The 23,459-nt window shown below is 39.9% G+C and overlaps 1 protein-coding gene across 2 annotated transcripts; it reads left to right on the top strand.

The window, feature by feature from the left end:
- The first annotated feature begins 319 nt into the window (after nucleotides 1-319).
- On the top strand, nucleotides 320-15,940 carry KRT23 (keratin 23). 2 transcript variants are annotated; one of them, XM_045888065.1, is made up of 8 exons: nucleotides 320-772; nucleotides 6,611-6,693; nucleotides 7,853-8,009; nucleotides 9,521-9,682; nucleotides 9,771-9,893; nucleotides 12,838-13,058; nucleotides 14,085-14,119; nucleotides 15,551-15,940. In XM_045888065.1, the coding sequence occupies exons 1-8, from the start codon at nucleotides 377-379 to the stop codon at nucleotides 15,634-15,636; spliced, it is 1,263 nt and encodes a 420-aa protein (XP_045744021.1). In that variant the 5' UTR covers nucleotides 320-376; the 3' UTR covers nucleotides 15,637-15,940. The 2 variants fall into 2 exon arrangements, with proteins under 2 accessions (XP_045744021.1, XP_045744020.1); XM_045888064.2 differs by having other exon boundaries at nucleotides 370-772; nucleotides 15,524-15,809.
- The last annotated feature ends 7,519 nt before the right edge of the window (nucleotides 15,941-23,459 follow it).

Here is a 23,459-nt window from a genome sequence, read left to right as displayed (position 1 = left end):
GTAAACTTCAGTCTGGTCCTTTTCAGATAAATGGTCAAAGGAAAAATTCCACAGGAAGGTTAGAAAGACACCTGAGACCAATACCCACCTCACGTCGTGGGCCACACCTCCCGGTTACAACGAGAAGGGAGAAGCAAACTGGTATGTTGATGTGGCTCTAAACAACAACAATGTGTGTGAAGGCCCAGGGCACTTTGGGATTGACCAAGAGGAAACACCTGTCGCACAATGATACGATCTTGTTGGTACAGTTGTCAGGGAAGGGAACTCCCACAGCAAAGGGCGTAAAACCATCCAGGGCAGTCTGGGGCGGCTCAGTCCTACAGTGCCAGGGAGCAGAGCAGAGCCCAGCCCTGCACCAAACACAGATGGGACCATGAACTCCAGCCACAACTTTAGCCAGATCCCCTCAGGCTCCCTCCGTGGCAGGGGAGGCAGCTGGGACCAGCTGGGGAGCTTCCCTCAGGCTCCCAGCATCCATGGGGGGACCGGGGGTGTCCGCATCTCCCTTTCCTTCAGCTCACCAAGCTGCCTGCCTCCTGGAGGTCCCTGGGGATCTAGAAGAGGCAACTCCTTCCCAGCTGCAAGTGGGAAGGAGGTGATGCAGAACCTCAACGACCGCCTGGCTTCCTACCTGGACAAGGTGCGTGCCCTGGAGGAGGCCAACGAGAAACTCGAAAGTCACATCTTGAAGTGGCACGAGCAGAGAGATCCTGGCAGTAAGCAAAATTACACCCAGTATGAGGAAAACATCAGCCACCTGCAGGAGCAGGTAAGATCATGGGTGTCCCTGGAACTCAAGAGGGGGCTGCATTTCCAGAGAGCCATGGGAGGAGAAATTGGTACAAAAGACAATTTCCAGGAAAATGGCAAAAGAGCTTAAAGTAATTTTGAACAAAGGTATTTGAGGATATTTTCTTGTTACACCTTTTGGACTCGGGAAAGCCTGTTTTGTGTATTTTGTCCTCTATACATAAATTATATGGAAAATCCAAAAAATGTAAGGCAACCATCTGCTGTCCGATATCACTTATGATCCAGGAATGTTACAGTAATGATAAGGGCCAGTATTCATCCCTCATGCTCAGGTCACAAGAGGCACAAGAGAGCATTTACTTTCTCATTACGTCATTTCTGCTCTACCTCAAAAGTCCTGGCCACAGTTTGATTACCCACAGAAAGAAAGGCTGGGTTACACTGTTTTGGAGATCATACCTGAAGGCTGTCACTCCAAGAACAGATACATCATTCTGACATTCCTGGATATTTCCTCTGGAGGGCTGCTAGAAGTTCTGAGTTCTTGCTGCTCCCAGTTCTGAAAGGGCATATTGCTGGAATAAAATAAAATGAGCATAATTTTTGGAATCTTAGAGTTAGAATGGGTTATAGAGACTTCTTTAAAAACACACAAAAAATTTTCAACTGAACATTTCAAAAAGCTGAGCTTATACCTTCTGGGACATCACACAACATTGGTTAGAAGTGGAGGGAATCCAGTCAGCTCATAAATTATTTTTTAAAGCTATATAACTTCCCTTTTCTATAAATCGGTCCCAAAATATTCCCTGTAAGATCATGATTTTACCCATCCTAGAAAGGGCATCACGGGTTTCCAGTATTTATACAGTATGATTTCTCAACCCTCAGTCGTCCTTGCTTGAATGTAGGAAAGACTAATCAAGATAATATAAATCTGTCCTCATAATGAACCCTAATTATTGAATAATCAACCTAATAACTGACTGTGTAATTACTCTAACTATATAGTACATGGTTGTCTTTACAAAAAAAAACAAGGTGACTCAACAAACCTCATCATATTTTTTCATTAATAAAGTTGCTTTTGTTTTAGAATGGAGAGAATAGAAGATTTTTGCAAATAGACAGCTGAGAACCTAACTCCCAAAAGAAACATGAGGTCAGACATGCTCATATAATTCACTGACAGCAGAGAGAGGAGGGAAGGGGGAGGAAAACATTTATTGAGCCCTTATTGTATGCCAACCTTCATGTTGGATATTTTAATACACAAATCAGTACCATCCAAGAGCTTTCTGCACTGATAGAAACATTTGATGTTACCTGATTCAATTCTTACAATGATCCTGTAAAGAGATTGAAGCTCAGAGAAGTGAAGTAGCCACCAAAAGCCACCAGCAAGAGGCAGACATAGGATTCTAACCCAGATCTGTTTCTAATGGCCTCACAGTTTCCATACAGCATGGTGCGCACTAGTCTATCTCCTGCAAAAACGTACTGCTTGTTAGTAGAAATAATGCATTACAGTTGCAATGCTAATCATATGACACACATTTCATACACATTATCTCATTTTGTGAAGCAAGTATTCTTACCCCCCTTTTATAGATGAGGAGACTGAGACTGAGTGGTTGCCCAAATTCTCTGGAACAGAATTGAAAAAAATTGGAATGGGGGCAATGCCAAGGAGGGGGTGGCTTGCCCACTCTCCAAGCCCATTCTCTAAGCCTGGGATTCTGGGTTCTGACTTTAAATTCTGCGTTATAAATTAACTTCAGGCTTGAATCCCACTCTTTTCTGGATTACTTATTTTAGTTGTATTTTTTTATGTCTGAAGAAAACAATTCTTTGAAGTTGAGGTTGTTCTATCTGTCCTGACCTCCCCCACTCACAGGCAAGAAAACAGAGGCCCAGAAATACAACAACCCACAACAACCAGGGGCTGACCCCTTCCCAGGCCTTGATGAAATGCTATCAGTAGTAGCATTCTCCTACTCCCTTCTTAGGGATCTTAAATGTTACTCAAAAAAACTGTAAGAAAGTGAGTTCAAAAATTAATCCAATCCTTTTGAAACACCAAGTTGGACTTAGTCATAAGGATATGCGTATTTTAGAATGGCTCTCAATAGTACCACATTTTGGCACTATGGTTTATGATTAAAAAAATTCTATTTTCTTCTTCCTGGAACAAGATTACATACCCTGGAGCAACAACATTATACTAATACACCAACTTGGGTTTTTTAAAAGAATGAACTCAGAGCCTTGGGGGAGAATCCAGGTGATTAATTACAACACACAATGCAAAACCTAGGCTTCACAAATTATTTCTCAACCCTTCCTTATCACCCATTCATTACTGTGAAGGATGTCTCAGAAAGAGTGGCTGTATCATAATATTGCATCAAGTAAGCCTAAACAGGGGAAATCATTTTGGTTTTTATATTTTTTAAAGATTTTATTTATTTATTTGACAGAGAGATACATAGCGAGAGAGGGAACACAAGCAGGGGGAAAGGGAGAGGGAGAAGCAGGCTTCCCGCAGAGCAGGGAGCCCAATGCAGGGCTCGATCCCAGGACCCCAGCATCATGACCTGAGCCGAAGGCAGACGCCCAATGACTGAGCCACCCAGGCGCCCCCATTTTGGTTTTTAAATGTGCTCTATATCAAGTGCATTTCAGAACTCGCCATTCATGAACTCTGAGAAGAATGCTAACTGGGGGAATCAGATTCTTGATGTGGGTTTTGCAACAGATAAATTACCAATTTAACTCAGAAAAGCCAAATAAGCCCACGGATTGTATTTTTTATTTTTCTGATTCCATGGAGGGAATACTGTTTGGTTTCTCTGGATGTCAATCAATACCTCGGTGCACAGGGTTCCCAGGCTTTCGTGGATGGAGCTACTTTTCATTTCCGATGAGCTTAGATAACAGAAGGAATGTAGAGCCTGGAAGGAAAAACATTGGTATGAAAGTCCCTAAGCAGCACCCCAGTGGGGAGACAGGGAAATACCTACAGAATCCTTTTTTAGAGCAAAGGAAGTAGTCATAGTACCTTCTGGAATCCACCAAGGGAAGAAAGGAGTTGGGCAGCAGCCTGGTTATCTCCCACCATGAACAGCAGAAGTTTGAGGATGCATCTCAACATACAGGACCTGGGATTTATCCGGGATGGACATTGGCTCTAATTATGATAGTGCTGGCTTTTTTCTTTTTTCTTTTTTTTTAAATATATTCCCTATACTGTACTTTTCATTCCCGTGCCTCATTTATTTTATAACTGGAAGTTTGCATCTCTTAATCCCATTTACCGATTTCACCCACTCCCCTCCCCTATTCCTCTGGCAACTGCCAGTTTGTTCCCTGCATTTATGAGTCCATTTCTGTTTGTTCGTCCATTTCCTTTGTTTTTTAGATTCCACATATAAGTGAAATCATACAGTATTTGTCTTTCTGACTTGTTTCTTATTTCTATGGTATATTTCTGTCTGACTTATTTCAACTAGTATATACCCTCTAGGTCCATCCATGTGATTGCAGATGGTAGGATCTCATTCTTTTTATGGCTCTGTAGGGTTCCATTGTATGTATATATAGCACATCTTCTGCATCCATTCATCTATCGATGGACACTTAAGTTGGTTCCATATCTTGGCTCCTATAAATAATGCTGCAATGAACATAGGGGTGCATATATCTTTTCTTTTTTTTTAAGATTTATTTATTTGAGAGAGAGAGAATGAGAGAGAGAGAGCACATGAGAGGGGGGAGGGTCAGAGGCAGAAGCGGGTTCCCTGATGTGGGACTCGATCCCGGGACTCCAGGATCATGACCTGAGCCGAAGGCAGTCGCTTAACCAACTGAGCCACCCAGGCGCCCACATATATCTTTTCAAATTGGTGGGGTTTTTTCTTCAGGTAAATACCCAGAATTGGAATTACTGGGTCATATGGCAGTTCTATTTCTAATTTTTTGAGGAGCCTCCATACTGTTTTCCACAGTGGCTTACCAATTTATATTCCCACCAAGAACGTTCAAGGGTTCCCTTTTCCCCATATCCTCTCCAACACTTATTATATCTTGTCTTTTTGATACTAGTCAGTTCTGACTGGTGTGAGGTGTTACCTTATTGTGATTTTCATTTGCATTTCCCTGAAGATGAGTGATGAACATCTTTTCATGTGTCTTTTGGCCATCTATATGTCTTCTCAAAAGTTCTTTTATAAAAGAAAATTAAACCTTTACATTTTTCTAGATTAATATAGTTTCAACTAATCTTTCAGTGTCTACAGTGTGCCCAGAATATGCTAAGTATGTTACAACATTATTGTGTTTAACCTCTTCTAATCTAATTCTCATAACTCTCTGATGAAGTGGCTACTATTACTATTACTATTGCCATTTTATGGATGAAGAAACTGAGACTCAATAAGCTCACTCAGCTAGTAGGTGCAACAGCAAGACCCCAGGCTCTGCCCTTTAAGGAGTTCCAGACCCAGTGTTATTACCACCTCTGAATCCTGCTATTGTGCATTCATGATACCAAATTCCAAGTAATCAGTGAAGCTTTGAATAGGAGCAGATCTTTAAAAGGTGCCTTTGTATTGGGGTATAACTTTGTCCTAAGTAAATCCTTTCTAAATAAAGGAATTATCTGTTCAAATACGATGGGAATGTCACAGGATTCTCTGCCTCCAACTAAATCACGAAGTTTAGAGCTAGGATCTCTAGTAGTTTCTACTACAAACTCCTTATTTAACAGATGATGAAATCGAAACCCAGGAAACAGAGTGACTGGCCCAAGTTCATGCCAATTGTCAGTAACAGGAACTAAAAAAGAAAATCTCCATTTCCTAGTTCAGCATGACTTGGCACAAAAGTATGTAGTATTATACTTTTGATGTTGAGACACCTTCCACCCAATTTTCCTGAAGACAGTGACATATATCAAATGTGCACTACTCTGGTTATAACTACCTAGAAGAATTTACAAATCATATACGTAAATACAATTGCTCAAGTAGAAACTTTCAACAATATTTTTCATTTTAAGGTTAAAAATATATAAACATCTAGTAAAAGTCTTAGCCAGAGGCTTTACCACAGTTAAAGTTTATTAAGCTGCCAAAAAGTTACTTCAGTTAATATTTCAATAGCTACAATTAGGGCATTCTCATCATGAAATAATTTACAAACACGTACACATACCTACAAGTTATGTGAATGGTTATAGTCACTTTGGACAAAAAATAATTATGGTATGTGATGACTCTTATAAAATTCATTTAAAATCAGTTTGACAAACTGGTATCAGTGAGATTTTGATACTTTGCTCAGTATCGCTGATCAGAAACATGAATGCTACCACAAGGAAGAATTATGTTCATCGAAAATAACTACTGAGCCCTAAGGGAGCCAAACTAATAGTCACAATGAAAAAAGGATTAGAACTTAAAACTCTTGTAACATCATCAGTTGTGGATGAACTAAAACAAAACACTAAGCTATGTTCGCAGCACTAGAAAGCCAGAAGGCACTTTGAACGATGATTCTCCTTCCCCTTCCGATGTCATTCTTTCAGCAACGTCACCAATCCTAGCCTGTCAAACTCAGTGTGAACAAAGACAGTGAAGTGGCTGCAGACCATGTTCTTACTTTAAAAACCATTCTGATGGTTTGTACCTAGTAAGTGCTCAGTATTTATTGATTTGATTATTTGTTGTTCCACTGCCAGAAAAGAAGTCATCTATGCTAACAAGTCATATACCCAGAAGATACAGTTTTCGGAAATGCAGCTCTCCCATGGGAGTGTGTCTGACTTAAATGACTCTTGATGTGTGTTTTACAGATCAAGGACGGCAAGATGACCAATGCTCAAATCATTCTTCTCATTGACAATGCTAGGATGGCGGTGGATGACTTTGGCCTCAAGTAAGTTGCTTCTTCACCCTATTGTTGGGAGTTTTCATTTGCTGTTTTTGTTTGTTTTGGAGGTTCCTCTTGTTTTTGTTTTGCTAAAGGAAAACTTATTTCAACATTAGCCACATGTAATACCTTTATAAAATATAATCAAAAAGCATAATATGAACAAATACTTGACTGGACCCTACTTTAAACAAACTAGATATAAAATACACCTTGTAGCATGGGGAAATTTGAATATGAACCAAGAATTAGATGATATTAAAGAGTTATTACTAGCTCTGTAGGTGTGATAATGTTATTATGCTTATTTAGAAAACTCCTATTTTTATTTTTTTCTTATTTTATTTTAATTCCAGTATAGTTAACATACAGTGTGTCATATTCCTTTCAGGTGTACAATATAGTGATTCAACACTTCCATACATCACCCAGTGCTCATCACCACAAGTGCACTCCTTAATCCCCATCACCTGTTTCCCCCACCCCCCTACCCATCTCCCCTCAGGTAACCATCAGTTTGTTCTCCATAGTTAAGATTATGCCCATCACTTAGATTTAACAGCTGTTAACATTTTGCTTCATTCTTTTTTTAAGATTTATTTATTTGAGAGAGAGAGAGAGCATGCAGCGGGGAAGTGCAGAGGGAGAGGGAAAGTGAGAACCCCAAGCAGACTCTGCACTGAGCATGGAGCTCAACTTGGAGCTCCATCTCACGACCCTGAGATCATGACCCAAGCCAAAACCAAGAGTCGGACACTTAACCAACTGAGCCACCCAGGTGTCCCCATTTTGCTTCATTCTTAACAAAAATTCTTGTTTTTAAATGATGTATTATTCCTAAGTATTTAGGGGTGAAATGTCATAACGTCTATAGTTTAAAATACAAAATAGAGTATAGATGAAGCAAAATGTTAACAGTTACTAAGTCTAAGCAATGGGCATATGACTGTTTATTAGTAAACAGTCCTCTCTATGTAAAAAAACAACAACAACATTGAGTCACCATCAGAAAAACCTGCGTGAAACAGACATATGAGGGATGCATGTATTCATTTGCTCCTACTAAACCTAAAAAGTAAGAGATTCACCTCTAAACCAAGGTGAATCCTTACAAGGCCATAGCCTTCACACAACAGGTGTATTCTTCTCTTCCTTCCAACAAAAGGTATGAAAATGAACACTCCTTCAAGAAAGATCTGGAAATTGAAGTTGAAGGTCTCCGAAAGACCTTGGATGATCTGACCATTGTCACAACAGATCTGGAACAGGAGGTTGAAGGGATGAGGAAAGAGCTCATCCTCATGAAAAAGCGACATGAGCAGGTAGGACTCTCCAGGAGCTCCTGGTAACCAGTACAGCTCTTAATCTGCACATTCAGATGATTCAATAGCCCAGAAGAAACCACTATCTGAATGCCAGTCCTTAGTGTCCTTCAACCTAAGTAATTATAAGGAACCATATAAACATCTAATTTTTCCAGCTTAAAGGTTTTCTATTCAGTGTCAAATCCAACAGCCAAAATATAATCACAATTAATGATGAATCCGTCAACAATTTTGCTAATATACAATGTTTACCTAGACTTGTTTGTTAATATGATACTGTAAGAATAAATGCATGAGATTGAACTTCCTTCATTGGCCCAATGTGCAGCAAATTGGGGGACAGTAGAATAAAGAGAATTTGCCACTAACCAAGGTAAATAAAACTAGTGGCAAAAATGAAGAATCTTAATTTCCATAAGCATTTAACTGACTTTGAAAAAGTTACCATCCAGGGGCGCCTGGGTGGCTCAGTTGCTAAGCGTCTGCCTTCGGCTCAGGTCATGATCCCAGCGTCGGGCTCCCTGCTTGGCGGGAAGCCTGCTTCTCCCTCTCCCACTCCCCCTGCTTGTGTTCCTGCTCTTGCTATCTCTCTCTCTGTCAAATAAATAAATAAAATCTTAAAAAAAAAAAAAAAAGGAAAGGAAAAAGTTACCATCCATCTAAAGTCCCTGAGACTCTGATGCAATAAGAGAAAAGCAATCCCCATTTTAGGAAAACAAAATTGCTTATGAACATCAAAAAGCCTCAATTCTGAACAGTTGGTTAGACAATGATTGTCAATTAAACTTTTCCTACGGTTTCTTGATTTTCTTTTTTTTTTTTTAAGATTTTATTTATTTGAGAGAGAGAGAGACAGGGATAGCGACAGAGACAGTGAGAGAAAGCATGAATGGGAAGGAGAAGCAGGCTCCCTGCTGAGCAGGGAGCCCAACGTGGGGCTCAATCCCAGGAGCCTAGGATCACGACCTGAGCCAAAGGCAGACGCTTAACCAACTGAGCCACCCAGGCGCCCCTTTTGATTTTCATGATATTCTATGGGTGTCTGGCCTACAGAGTCATAATGCATTGACAAGATATTAAAGTCTTTATACCTTTTGGCTTTGGGTTGCTGAACTGCTTCCCAAAAGCTTTAGCCTCTAACCTAAAATGTTTAAATGTTGAATTGTGCCATCACTTCACCCATGAACATGTGCTGAAGAGTACTTTACATGCTATGGAAGCATAATTCTTTGTGAAACATTTTCAACCAGGGATTAAGTCAGTAATCACAGAGGCCATTTGATTACCTATCTAGTGCTATTTTTTATTTTATAAAGTTATAATAGAAAAAAAAACATAAAATGTTTTGCCATCAACAAATAATAACTGAGAAACCAAACCGCACCAGTAAAAGAACAACCACCACAAAAGCTGAATTTTTAAAAGATCTGTTAACTGCTGCCAATCAACACACCTCTGGCCTTCTGATTATCACAGCCAATTCATTTTCTTTCTCTGTTATTAAACAGGAAATGGAGGAACATCATGTACCAAATGACTTCAAGGTCAGTGTTAAGGTGGATACAACTCCAGGAGAAGATCTGATTAAGGTTCTGGAGGATATGAGACAGGAATATGAGTTTATAATAAAGAAGAAGCATCAAGACTTGGACGCTTGGTATAAAGAACAGGTAAAGGAAAGGAGCTCAGACTCCCCAAAGGTTCCATTTCCATGTGGTCCCAAATGCCAATGCTTCTGTCCTTTGCTTGGTCTCCTAGTCAGCCACCATGGCCCAGGAGGTGGCCAGTCCAGCAGCTGTCCAGAGCAGTCAAAGTGACATCCATGAGCTGAAGCGAACTTTCCAGGCCCTGGAGATTGACCTGCAGGCACAGTGCAACAGGGTGAGTCTGAGCTAGGGTCAGGTACCACGTCCTCCACAAAGCCTCTCTTGACCTGTCTCCTGGGCTCCTCTCCCCAACTCCCTTGGGAGTTCCCACTTTCCATCCAAATTGTTCATGGTGAGAAAGATAGTAAGTGCTACCATTTATTGAGGTGTCCACATTGTGCCACATTGTATGCCAGGGGGTTCGTTATGTTAACTGCTGTTAATCCTCATGTTAAACTTTCCAGGTAGGTTGTCATGTTCTCACTTTAGAGATGAGGAAACCAAAGCTCCAGACCGTTAAGTAAATTGGCCAAGGTCACACAGGTAGTACGTGGCCGGTGGTGAAGCCACCTGGTGCTTGGGGAGAGGTGTGAGGGTCTGGTAGGCCCTCATAATCTCTACCAGTGCTCTCCCCACTTACCACCAGGCTGCCCCCTTAAGCCCCAATACAAAGAAATTCTGGTGTCAACATGAATTGGTGGCAAATCCAGGCCCGGCTGACACCAAAGTACTGCTGTGTCCATCATGTAGATGTCTTATCACCCAGTAAACTATAAATTCTTATATATATGCCATTTCTATTATTTTCATGGTTTTTAGTAAAATGCTTTGTGTGAGGGTCACAAGCACTCAAAATTCATTAAATGAAATCCGTCATTTGATTCCCTTTGTAGCCTATCTGAGTCTTCTAATCATTCATCAATATCATTTCCAAGTGCTACTCTGCCCTTGATCTTGAGGAGAAATAATTGGTTCATTCTGTTGGCAGGTACACATGGTAAATTACTGTTATGTTTTAGGAATAAGCGATGGTGAACAGACATTTAAAATGTACACTATCAAGATGATGATAATGAGCACAGAAATAATTATAGTGTTTTACGGTTTTCAAAACATTTGGACATACAGTATTTCACAACAACCCTGTGAGGTCAGCAAGACGTTCACATTCATTTTCATGCATTCTACTATCTGACATTATTCTAAGTACTAAGGACTTTATAATAAGGGAGTTGACATTTTAGTGTGGATGACAGATCATCAAAGTATATAATATGTGAGATGGAGAAATGGGTTACCAAGAAATGAAGCATGGAGTGGGGAGGTCAGGCATTCTGGAATGCGGAGCTGCCGTTTTAAACAAGGGGGTCAGGAGAGGTTTTACTGTTAAGGTGACAGTTGAGCAAAAACCCGGAAGTGGTAAAGAGGTGCATTATGTGGCCATGGAGAGGGGGCTCCAGGTGGAGGGAAAAACAAAGGCAAAACCATGGGGCACAGGTGTTGGGTTGGAGGAACAGCAGGGAAGCCAATGTGTCTGTGGTGAGCGAACAAAGAGAAGAAGAAAGGTGAGAAGAAGAGGGAAGGGAAGGGGAGGCCCTTGGGGTAATGATGGAGTCAGACTGTGTAGCCTTGACCCCTTCAAAGGAGGTCCAGAGGAATTTGGAACAGTGGGTACAGACAACTCTTTGAGGAGCTTTGCTGTAGGTGAAGGAGAACAGAGAAAGTGGATGACAACTGAGGGTAGATATGGATTCAAGAGAGAAAAATTTTAAAGTGGGAGAAATTATTCTATTTGAAAGCCGTTGGGAAGAATCTGGTAGAGAGGAAAATATTAATGAGGCAAAAAGGCGGGCAGTTGCTAAAATGACTGGAGCACAGACAGCTCACGCACAGTAACAGGAGGGAAACAAGAACACAGGTTCACGTATGTGGAAGTAATAGTGGGAGCTTGTGGGAATCCTCTTCTGATGGCTTTCATTTCCTCCATAACACAGGAAGCAAGGCCATGGGCTGAGAGAAAGGAGAGTGAGGAGGGGATCTGAGGAGGACAGAGGAGAAGGAATGCCGTAGCTCTTTTGGAGAACAGGAGAGTGATGAGCACAGGCCAGGCAACATTAAGTGCCCCCTGAAAGTTAGCAGCCATCATCAAGTGAGAGTATCCAGCACAGTCACGAGTTTCTCATGAGGATTAAAATTATGTGCTCCAGGGGCGCCTGGGTGGCTCAGATGGTTAAGCGTCTGCCTTCGGCTCAGGTCATGATCTCAGGGTCCTGGGATCGAGTCCCGCATCGGGCTCCCTGCTCCTTGGGAGCCTGCTTCTCCCTCTGCCTCTCTCTCTCTCTCTCTCTGTCTCTCATGAATAAATAAATAAAATTAAAAAACAAAATTATGCGCTCCAGAAAAGCAGGTGGGAAATCCAAAGAACAGGGACTTGAACTCAGTTCTCTGTATCCTAGCTGTATCCTAGTGCAGCAACTTCATTGCGCAGCTTTTAGAATTTCCTCAATAATGACAATTTGTTACCAGTCATAATCAACAAGCATTGCTTGGGACTACAGTTGCCAGATTGACCAAATTAAAATATAGGTCATCCAGTTAAATTTGAATTTCAGATACAAAACAAAGCTTTTTTCGTATAAGTATGTCCCATGCAATATTGAGGCAATTTTTACGACATATTGTAAAAAATTACTCGTTGCTTGCCTGAAATTCAAATGGAAATAGGTGCTATTTTATCTGGCACTCCTACTTGAGACCCTTCTCTAAAGATACAAAGAGACAGCAGTCCAGTTACTGTTTCCCCCAGGAGTTTTCCATCTGGCCACAGACAAAATGTAAGCATGAGGAGGTAAGGAACAGATCGGGGCAAGGCACCATACGCCCAATCCCAAATGAGTCGCATATACAATAAACACTGCAGGAATGTAATGAAGTTGCCAAGGGCTCCCCGACACAAAGAAATGTCCAGAAAATGGGCTTCAGAAGTCCTGACTCTCGTGCACTCCTCACTGCCCAAGCTCCAAACCTCTGAGTCAGCCAGCTGCCCACCTTTGCACCCCAGCAGCCACCAAGACACCTAGCAGAGTGGTTGGTATATTCTAACTACTCAACAAGCCCCCATTATTGAAGCAATCAAGCCATCAGTCAATCAATAGAAGAAATATCATTTCCTCTTTCAGAAATCTGTTATAGAGAACATGTTATCAGAAACCCAGTCTCGGTACTCCTGCCAGCTCCAGGACATGCAACAGATCATCTCCCACTACGAGGATGAACTGATGCAGCTACGCCATGACCTGGAGCGTCAGCACAATGAATACAAGGTCCTCCTGGGCATCAAGACCCACCTAGAGAAGGAAATCACCACCTACCACCAGCTCCTGGAGGGAGAAAGTGAGGGGTAAGGCAAAGACTGTCAGGGGAAGAGGACGAAAAGAGCATCGAGTTTTTGTGGGTGCATTCCTATACCTCAGGGTTCTGTTAGCAGTCATCACTCCAGAGAAAGAGAGGTTTATGTTGAATTTCCTCTGGATACTTAGATCAGGTTGTATTTTATTAAGTAGCAAGTACGAATTACTCAGCTATTATTCCCAGGGCACTAGGATTTGAGGTCAATAGTTAAAATTAATATATTAAAATCTCTAGAAAGAAACAACTGGGAAGGCTTGGCTATAGTGTTTTCCACTAGGAATGCACACAATTTTGGCTCAAAAAAAAAACAAAAACAAAAACAAAAAAACACCACCACCACCACAACAGAAGGGAATATTTTAGCCTGACAGCAGGAAAAGATTCCTAAGAAATTGAGAAATCTAGATTCTTCAATCTGGTATTTCTGACCAACTTGTCCAGGAAAAAAAAAAAGGGAGGAGGGGGCACATACATTCTAGGACCCAAGAGAAAGGGTTAGAAACTTTTTTAAAAGATACATAAATAGGGACACCTGGCTGGCTCAGTCAGCCAAGCATGTGGCTCTTAATCTCGGGGTCGTGAGTTCAAACCCCACATTGGGTGTAGAGATTGCTTAAATAAATAAACTTTAAAAAAATAAAATAAAATAACTAAAAATACATAAATAAAAGACTATCAGACCAAACCCTGAACAGTCTGAAAAGCCCGGGGGTTCCAGGCTCCAAACCCAGATCCTGGAAAGGATCCCAGTGGAGGCAAAGCCTGCAGGCAGCTGAAATAATGGAGGTGGTTTGGTAGACTTCCCTTGACCCCAGGGTCAGTGGGAGGCAGTACTCATTTCCTTCTGGATCCAGGAAGGGTTTCCCATGAACTCATGACCTTGAGACTACAGAGCTCAATTATCCTTATTAAAGAGCTGTGAATTTACAAGCAGGCAGGAAGTTGGTTCACCTTAAGGAGTTTTTATGATTGTCACTAACACTAGAATGAGCTGTAACTCTTATCATTTTTATAGGACAAAGGAGGAGGAATCAAAGTCAAGTGTGAAAGGTAAAAAAAAATTTTCGTTGTTTGAATCTACTTTTTAAAAATGAATCAACATGTTTATTCATTCTATAGTACTCATAATCCTTAGTGTACTAAATGTACTTACTGTACTTAGTGTACAAATACCCTGTGTTCGATTTTTATTTTACTCCCAGATGGCCAGGAATTTTGAATTAACTTAAATTAGATAAAAAAGAAGAAAGTGAGCTTTCAGTATTGTCTTCAATAATATATATGCAAGTTCTCTGCCAGCAGTAGAGTAGATAGCAATGATCATTCATACTATTAGATTTCTGTTAAGTTATGGAGTCTGTTTACTAAACTCCTAGGAGATGACAAGAAAACGATTTCACATAGTTTCCCAAACTACATTCTGTTGAACATTAGTGTTCCATAAGACTTTAATTGTGTATTACAGAAAGATGTGTCCCATGGCCAGAAATGGTTGAAATACTAGGTCTCACTATCCTCTTCATGACCAGTCATGCATTTCAGTAAGTTAAAGATGGACCAGGCACTGCTGTGAGGAAGAAAAGGAACAGGAAAGAGAAAGAAACATCAAAAGTTTTATTTTGTTTAACTCAGTGTCACCAAATGTCTTTGACCTGGGATCCCTACTTTCTCAGATTTTCTTTAACATCTCATGGAAAAGTTCTAAGAAACCACAGTCTGGGACAAGTGGCACTTTTCTGATTAGTTTGTGGTAAAAGTGTTGTAAGGCATTAGAGAGTCAGAGAATCAGCGTTCCAGGCACCATCACAGACAGCTGGTCTAAACTGCTACCCCTCTGTGAGATATGGACAAATGGTCCTTCAACCTCTCCTTATGCATGTCCAGGAATGGGGAACCCATTACTTGAAGGAAAGGCCCAATCTACTGTGGGAGAGGTTTGATTTTAACAAAGTTCTCCCTGTATCTCTCTTAATGTCAAGTCTTCCCTTTGGTCTGAATCAGTGTCCTGGTGTGTCGACAAAACACATATTCAAATAAACCATAATTTTGAAAACAGTGGCCATAATAAACATCCCTGGCTTCTCACACATCCTACATGCTTTCTAGATCTTTAAATGAGGTGCCCAGAATAGCGTTGAGTGCTCTGTTAGCTCACAGAATCAGTGCAATAAAGCCTGCATAAGCAAGAAGTCCTCCTCAAGTACATGTAGTCAGAGCCTTGATTCTGTATCAGGCAAGCCTAGGATGCAGATCTTGGCCTCTAGAAGATGACACTATTCACACACCCTCGTTTCCTGGAGGGTGGGAGGAAAAACCTTCCTTGGGGAGATCTCTTCACTCCAGCAGAGCCTGCCATATTGCCGAGTGATCATTTTGGAAGGGACAGAGGGGCTTCAGGTGCTGAGTGCAGGGAACTAAAAATGAGTATTTCAGATGGTGGGAGAAGCATGGCAGTGACCTCTTCATTGCTTTTTCCCTCAGCTCCAAAGATCAAGGCCATCACACAGGAGAGTGTCAATGGAAGAATAATTCTTTCTCAAGTGAATGAGATCCAAAAGTGTGCATAAGGCCAATAAAAGTTTCTGCCTATTGTAAGAACTACTTTTCTCCAATGGAAATCCTTGCCCAGACACAAATGGGTGAGTCCTAAGATGTATCCTTGGAGTTATCAAACTCAGAAACTTATTTTTTTTTCTCTGTAACAATCTCACCAGACATTCCATAATGATCTTAATATATTGCTGCAATTTTTGAATCAAAGTATGAGTTCATGAGCTTTTTAAAGCTCTACTTTCCTACTACAATCTTCAGATTGCCATCACTACATATCTGTTTTGTAGCCAATAAAACTCTCTACCAGCTGCATCATGTCTTTGTTTATATCACATCATATTCATGTCATTTTTATATCAAGGTCTCATCCTAACAAGGGATTCTCAGGGCATTGTCCATGAAAGAAAGGGACCTTAATGCTTTGAACATGTCTGCAGCCACCAAATGCTGGGCAGAATTGCTACCTTGCAGCCATGCAACCTAGGGAAAAGATGTGGCTCATGAGGCTCTCCAGACCTCTGCCAACAGGAAGGGGGGAAACAGAGGAGAGAAGGCCTAGAAAGCTTCACTGAGAATGTGAGATGACCAAAAAGTATTCTAGCTCACATTCATACATACATACATAACCTTAAGGGCCTAAAAGAAAGTTAAGGAAAGGGAATTCAGAAAAAAAAAAAAACCTTATTACAAACAGACACTAAGACCCTAATGAAAGGGGAAGTGACTTATCCAAGATCCAAAATGCAAATATTAGTATTGGGAGTATTATGTTGAGGTGGAGTATGAGCTGAAGCACAGAGAATATGCATCTCTGTCCTCTCAAGAAGATGCCTTTTTCTCAAACTGTAGCAGTGTGAGCCACTGTTCCAAGGCTGGTACAGAGGAGCAGTGTTAGAGAAAAGGAAGATAGAAATCCATATATCTGCTAAGGCGTCATCACAATGCTATACACGGAATTATAGGATATTCACAATTTAAGGGACCACAAGCACAGGCTAGTCAAACTCTCCCATTTTACAGACAAATAAACTGAGGCCCAGAATTATAAAGGCATTTACTCAAACACTCACTGGATCGTTGCTAGTCTAGATCCAGCTCTCTCGACTCCATTAACAGTTATTAATCTAAAAGTGGTGTAATGTAGTTCCATTATCATCTAACACATTGGCAATGCCCCATGTGGTTTTTGTTTCTGTGTTTTAATACTTTCTTGGAAAGGATTGCTTTTGATATTTTCTGAACTGGGCATCTGTCAAAACTGAATTGGTCTTCCCTTTAAGGCAATTAAGTGGTGTTTCTGATTCTTAATGCCCAAAGAGTGGAAAACCAACCCCTAACAATCTGAAATTAGGCAAAAGGATCTCAGGATAATCACATCATTGCAAAAATGTGTTATTGGTTTAACTGAAATATACTAATTCTCTGGAGTAAAATTATAAATTTATCTGTACTATGTGATTACTTCAAAGAATCTCAAAAATAACCAATACACTAACAGCTTCAGTGAGTTTTCTTTGTGCAGTATTTGTCTGTGGAGACATTTGATGTTTTGGGGGACAAGAGTGGATTCATACTAGACTTCATTATTTCTCTTTTTCTATTTCATTTTACTACAAGAACTTCCTTACATCAATAGGGTACTAGAGTCTCAAGGCAGACTTCATTATTTCTCTTTTTCTATTTCATTTTACTACAAGAACTTCCTTACATCAATAGGGTACTAGAGTCTCAAGATCTAAAAATTAATTTTTTTCCATTTTAGCACCAATTCACTCAGCAATTTTAGACACTATTGTCTCTTTCTTAAAATCTAGAAATTATGCATTAAATATACATATTTTCTCAAGGTGAAGTTTGAGCATTGCTAGCAAAATCTTTTGAAGTATATCCAAAAAACAATGATAAGCTGAAGGGAAAGTTATTATACTATGCCCAGAAAATAATCACTAATCTTCCATTTACCATCGTAATTTATATATGATTTGGTAACAGAAAATTATAACATAATGAATAATTTTTCAGTCAAGGGGCTAAAATATCCTTAAAGTGTTGTTAATTTTCACTGTATCAATTAAGGTGATCAATTCATTCCAGTTTGCCTAGGAAACCCTTCAGTCCCAGGCAAACTGGGGCGGTTGGTCACCCTATTAATAATTAATTGCTCTCGCCTTAGTCCATTTAAGTAGCTATAACTATACCACAGACTGGGTGGCTTCTAAACAACAGAAACTTATGTCTCACAGTTCTGATGGCTGGGAAGTTCAAAATCAAGGCACCAGCATGGTTGTGTTCTGGTGAAGGCCATCATCCTGGTTCACAGCTTGTGTCCTCAAATGGGAAAAAAGGCCAGGGAGATCTTGGGGTCTCTTTTGTAAGAAAACCCATTCATGAGGGCTCTACCCTCATGACCTAAGCACCTTCCAAATGGCTCACCTACTAAAACCATCACCTGTGGGGGTTAGGATTTCAATATATGAATTTTTTAGGCCATACCATCTCTATTTCACTAAGTAGAGACAAGCAGAAAAATTAAACCATTTGCCTGAATAAAGAGACAATGGTGGGACACCTGAGTGGCTCAGCTGGTTGAGCATCTGACTCTTGGTTTCAGCTCAGGTTATGCTCTCAGGGTCTTGGGATTGAGCCCCATGTCCGGCTCCATGCTCAGCATGGAGTCTGCTGGAGATTCTCTCCCTCTTCTTCTCCCTCTACCCCTCCCCCCACTCCCTGTCTCTCTCTCTCTCTCTCTCTATCAAATAAATAAGTAAACCTTAAAAAAAAAAAAAAAGACATTGCATGCCGGGCAACATAGAATAACTTCTCCCCTGCATCTAAATCATCCCAAAAATATTTCAAAATACCCATTACAAATTGATTAGTGCCTACATGTTTAGGTGAGTTACTAACCACAGAAGTTTTCATTTGTGTTTGGTTTTGACCAACACACACCCAAACCACATAAAGTAGTTGGCAATAAGTTATATTGTTTTCATTCCAGAAACACCTATTCCATTACCCAAGACCCAACTAAACAAATAGTTGGCTAACCCAGAGAGATATAAAATATTACTTTGGAATTTAATATTTATGGCAACATTTTCCAACAGCACCATAACATGGTTGAGTGGATAGATCCATCTAATATGTGTCCATCCAATGAAATACGTGCCTTTACTAAATGTTTATTTTTCCAATAATACTTTTATACACCTACCCTGTTAATGATGTGTGAAATTGGGGACTAAACTTATAAAAATTCATTATTGAGGAATGTAGCAATTGTATGTTGGTCATAAAGTTGAGAAGAGTGCAAGGACTGTAGGGAAAAAATGGTAAGAGCAAGAGATCCAAGAAAGTTTCTTTAGGGTAGAGGTTCTCAAACTCGGCTGCATTTCAGGATCTTCTAGGGAGATTTAAAAATTCTAATGGCCAGGCCATTATAGATCAATTAAATCATGGTTTTGGAAGGTCGGGACCCAGGCATCAGTACATTTGAAAAATCCCCAAGTAATTAAAAACATATAGACAAGGTTGAGAACCTACTGCTTCTGGAGCTTCAGGTGAGTACTTCTGTATTTGTTTGTACGTTTCCCATATTACTAATTGTTTAATACTCTCATTAAGAATGAATGACAGCTAATAGAAATAAAAGCTTCCAAATGCTTGTGAAGATAGAGTTTCCTTTTACCAGATTGGAAGGTCCTTCCAGGAAGGACAGCTGAATAAAAACTTAGAGGTAAGACAAATACTAAAATGTATTTCACAAAACTCTGCAAACTTACTTCCACCTAATCTTAGTAAAATCCCCTTCAGTTGCTTAATCAAATATTTCCCCAGAGTGTTATGCTCCTGTAATGCATTTCTATGATGAAAATTTGCTGTGTTACTTTAGCTTCTTCATTTCCTTTACCTCTTACATTTTTTTATATATAGCAAAGCAAAATAGTAACATATGCAGGTAAGAGATTTATGGGGAAAACATCCCTAAGCCAAGTGACTAAAAAATTTAATTTCAGGAACACCTAAGTAAATCCTTCCTTAGGGTAATAGCTTGTTTTAGTATTTCCCAAATGCATATTTTACATGTCTCTAATAGTTAATCAGGCATCACACGGAGTCCAAACAAAAAAATAGTAGCATTAGAAGAAAATAGCAATCAATTGATTGAACCCTCTTGTTAAAGAGATGAGGAAGCTAAAGTCTAGAAAGGTTAGCCCAGCTCTCCTGGGACTCAGATCTCATACAGGACTTTTACCTATATGTAGCATCCCTAACATACGGAAACATCAGAATTGAAAAAAAGCACCATATAATTTTTAAAACTCATAGCAAATTAAAAATAATAATTCTAAATGTATGAATGACTGAAAAACCAAAATAATTAAGGTATGAGCTTTTAAGCTAGAACCAATTTGTAAAAATGCCAATAATTGCCACAGAAAAGTAAGCCTGCGATAGGTACTAACTAAGGTTGGATTTTTTTTCTTTTCTGTACAGATAGTCTTAAATATAAATTATTTAATTACAGCTTTATGTAGCATGGAGATTTTTTAAAGTTTACATTGTGTCAAATAACATAGCATACCATTTCTTTGGGATGAAAAATAACATAATTCTAAAAATACATTTTATGGACATTAAGCAATGCTGTATCATAGTTACCTATACACCCATGTAGCCTTTCACAACAGAAAATGGATACTAAATAATAGCACCATTTTCTGGCTATGTAGTAGATACTGGTGGCCCCAGTAAACCCATAACACCAGGTCTCAGGCCTTTCTGTAGTCTCTCCCACACAGACGCTGAGCTTGACTCTGTGACTTGATTTGGCCAATGGAACATCAGCAAGCAAGACGCAAGCAGAGGTTTAATAAATGCTTACACACTGGGGCTTATATCTTCTTAGAATCTCCCTCTAGGAAGCCAGCTGCCATATGAGAAGCTCATTTACCCTGAGACTACCATGCTGTGAGGAAGCCTAAGCTAGCCTCACAGAGAGGCCACATGGAAAACCGAGGAACCCAGCCAACAGCCATAACTGAAGCTCCAGACATATGACTCTGCTCCAGCCCGCTGCAGCTGGTTCCCAGCCGTTCAAGCCAAACAGGCTGAGGCCCCAGACATCATGGAGCAGAGAGAAGCCAGCCCTAATATTCTGAATCTGAAATTCTGACCCACGAAATTACAACTAAAATGGTTGTTTGGGAGTAGTTTTTCATGTGACCATGGATAACAAAACAGAGTATTTAAAATAAGAGTCTATTATTTTCTCAATGACAATAGCTGATTTAAGTCTAGTCCAAACCTTTCAACCAGGATTTTAGTCATTTTAACAGTGAAATGGATCTCTATGGAAGTCCTGGTCCAATAACCATAGATGAAGCACCAAGGATCCAAGAGAAAAGTCAAGATCTTCACTCTTCAGAGACAGCAGAGAGTAAAGCCATTGCCCATGTATGTATGTTTACGGTTCTCCTCTTCACAAATGGGGACCAAGCAGTGTAACTCCAACCCAGAAGAAGGGACATCCCTGCTCCTCACTCGAGCATGCCAGGATGCCCACGTAAATTCTCCTTCTTCTTATCTTTGAGTTTTGATTCCTTCTGACTCTGTCTTTAAGTTCCTCATTCCAGGGACATTAACAACTTCTCTATAAATATGCTAACAGTAAGTATCACGCAGATCAAGAGCTTCACGGAAAGGTGATCTGTTTTCAATGTAGGCAAACAATGTTCTCCTTCACCTAGAAACTATAAAACCTCTTACGGATTAAGATGATCATGATTATCAGGTAGCTCTTAGTCATAATGTTTAGGTTTTTAAGTCATTAAGACCCTTAAATATTGTCCATTCATTCGAGGCATGTCTCTTCACTATGCTATACTCTTATATCAATAAATGCTTTCAAGATTTTTGGTGTTTGTATATACCCTCTGAAGTGTTTTGTTGGTTATTTGTGTATCATAACAATGTTGGTTTCTCTGACTTACTACATGACTGAAATCATTCCCATGTGGGTGAGTCATTCCCCATCTCATTTATTCTATCACAACATCTATATGTCACCTTCTTCCTTAAGAGGGTTTCTAAAATATATTTGCCGTGAGGTCATGCAAAAAGGAAAAGATAACAGTGTCTCTGTCATACTTCATGATCTGACCTAAAGAGTCTTAGGAGTTTTACTGAAGAACTCTGAGTATATGTGTTTGTGTGTGTGTGTTTGTTATACCAGTACATGGACTTTCCTATGCACCAAAACTTCTCTTTAAAATTTAAATTAGAAACCATCTAATAAAATTCTGAGTCATTGAATCAAAACTATGTATCATCATAAAAACATATTGTGAAGATTTCCATTCATCATTTCCAACATTCTGGGAAGCAGTAGTTTGGGGTCAACATCTAATCCCAAGACTTATATGTATATCAGTGCTTCTGAAATCTTTGTGTGTGTGTATGTGTGTGTAATACATATACATATACATATACATATACATATACATATAAAATCTGATGATCTTGTTAAAATTGCAGATTCTGGGTTTCTGGTAGGTCTGGGTTGGAGGTCCAAGATTCTGTATTACTAACAAGCTCCCAGATGATCTAGGGACCACACTTTAAGTAGCAAGATGAGTTCAATCCATTAGCCATTGATAAATCCCCTAGACTGAATGTCTTATCCACAAGCCAGTAACAATAGATTTAGTATAGATTGAACTGGATGAAAAATACAGTAGGAAAGGTGGCATCATTAGAATCCGATTAGCACTGTCTTGCTCAAGGCAAGTGAGGCTTGCAAGAGTACTCACTGATTAAGGAAAGCCTTGAAGAAGGGGTTTCTTGGTTCTGGTCAAGGGTGGAAAACAGAATGAAGTCAGGAAACCAAGAAGATTGATCACTTTGTCCCAAATTATTCCTGGCCTCATTGCATGAGTACATGATATGAAAAGTTCACTACTAACCAGACTCACTGGAGAGGGTGAAAAACACCTGTCAGAAGTTGTCTATCATGCTTCTAACACAGCACTAAAAAGTATGCCACTATTTACAAAGGAGTATTCACCTATAAAATTCTTCCTAAATTCTCTTCAAGGATCATTTTGTTATTCAGTGAACCAACCAATGGCTGAAGTTCCCAAACAATAACTCTGTGAAATTATGTCCTGTTCCACACAAACCAGCTTGACCTGGCTACTTTCATTATTGTTATTAATTTTATCATTCTTTGTCTTCAAGAAATCCACATATGAGTTGGAATTAAGAACCAAGCAGGACACATTTATTAAGCTTCTAACACATGTCTGCTAGGAAGCCAGTCACTATTAGGGAGACAAAATAAGGAAGTTCATGAAGTCAGAACTTCTGAGAAGGAAATTAAAATACACAAAACCATCCCTCTGCCCAATTGTAATTCCTGTCACCCATAATCATAGTAAGTAGTCATAATAATTACACCTTTGCTGGTGTTATGATAAGGAAATTGATTTGAGCTGAGAGACAAAAAGAAAGCATGTCTCTCCAGTAAAGTTCTTTCTACCCTCTTGAAATTTTCTCCCACACTCAACAAAAACTTTGCAAAGTCATCCATGACCTTTCCGCCCATTTCCACCAAGTCAACTCCTATGACTGGGCCTCACACCCTTCTCAAGTATCAAGGCATTACCACGTGGCCTTCCCCTCGTGAGGCCCAGCTTGTTTTTCCAGAGGGCGGCAGTCATTACCTGCATGGCAGGTTTTCAACACAAGCTGTCTTAACGTGGGGCTTCATAGGCATCACGCCTGGGTAGTCATTAGTGTCCTCTGAAAATAATAATCAGCTGGCAGACCAAAAAAG

The sequence above is a fragment of the Mirounga angustirostris genome, unplaced genomic scaffold (assembly GCF_029215605.1).
Source record: "Mirounga angustirostris isolate CCGP_5_RB_7025 unplaced genomic scaffold, mMirAng1.0.hap1 SCAF_17, whole genome shotgun sequence".
NCBI classification, from domain to species: domain Eukaryota; kingdom Metazoa; phylum Chordata; class Mammalia; order Carnivora; family Phocidae; genus Mirounga; species Mirounga angustirostris.
This window is presented reverse-complemented; position numbering and strand designations above follow the sequence as displayed.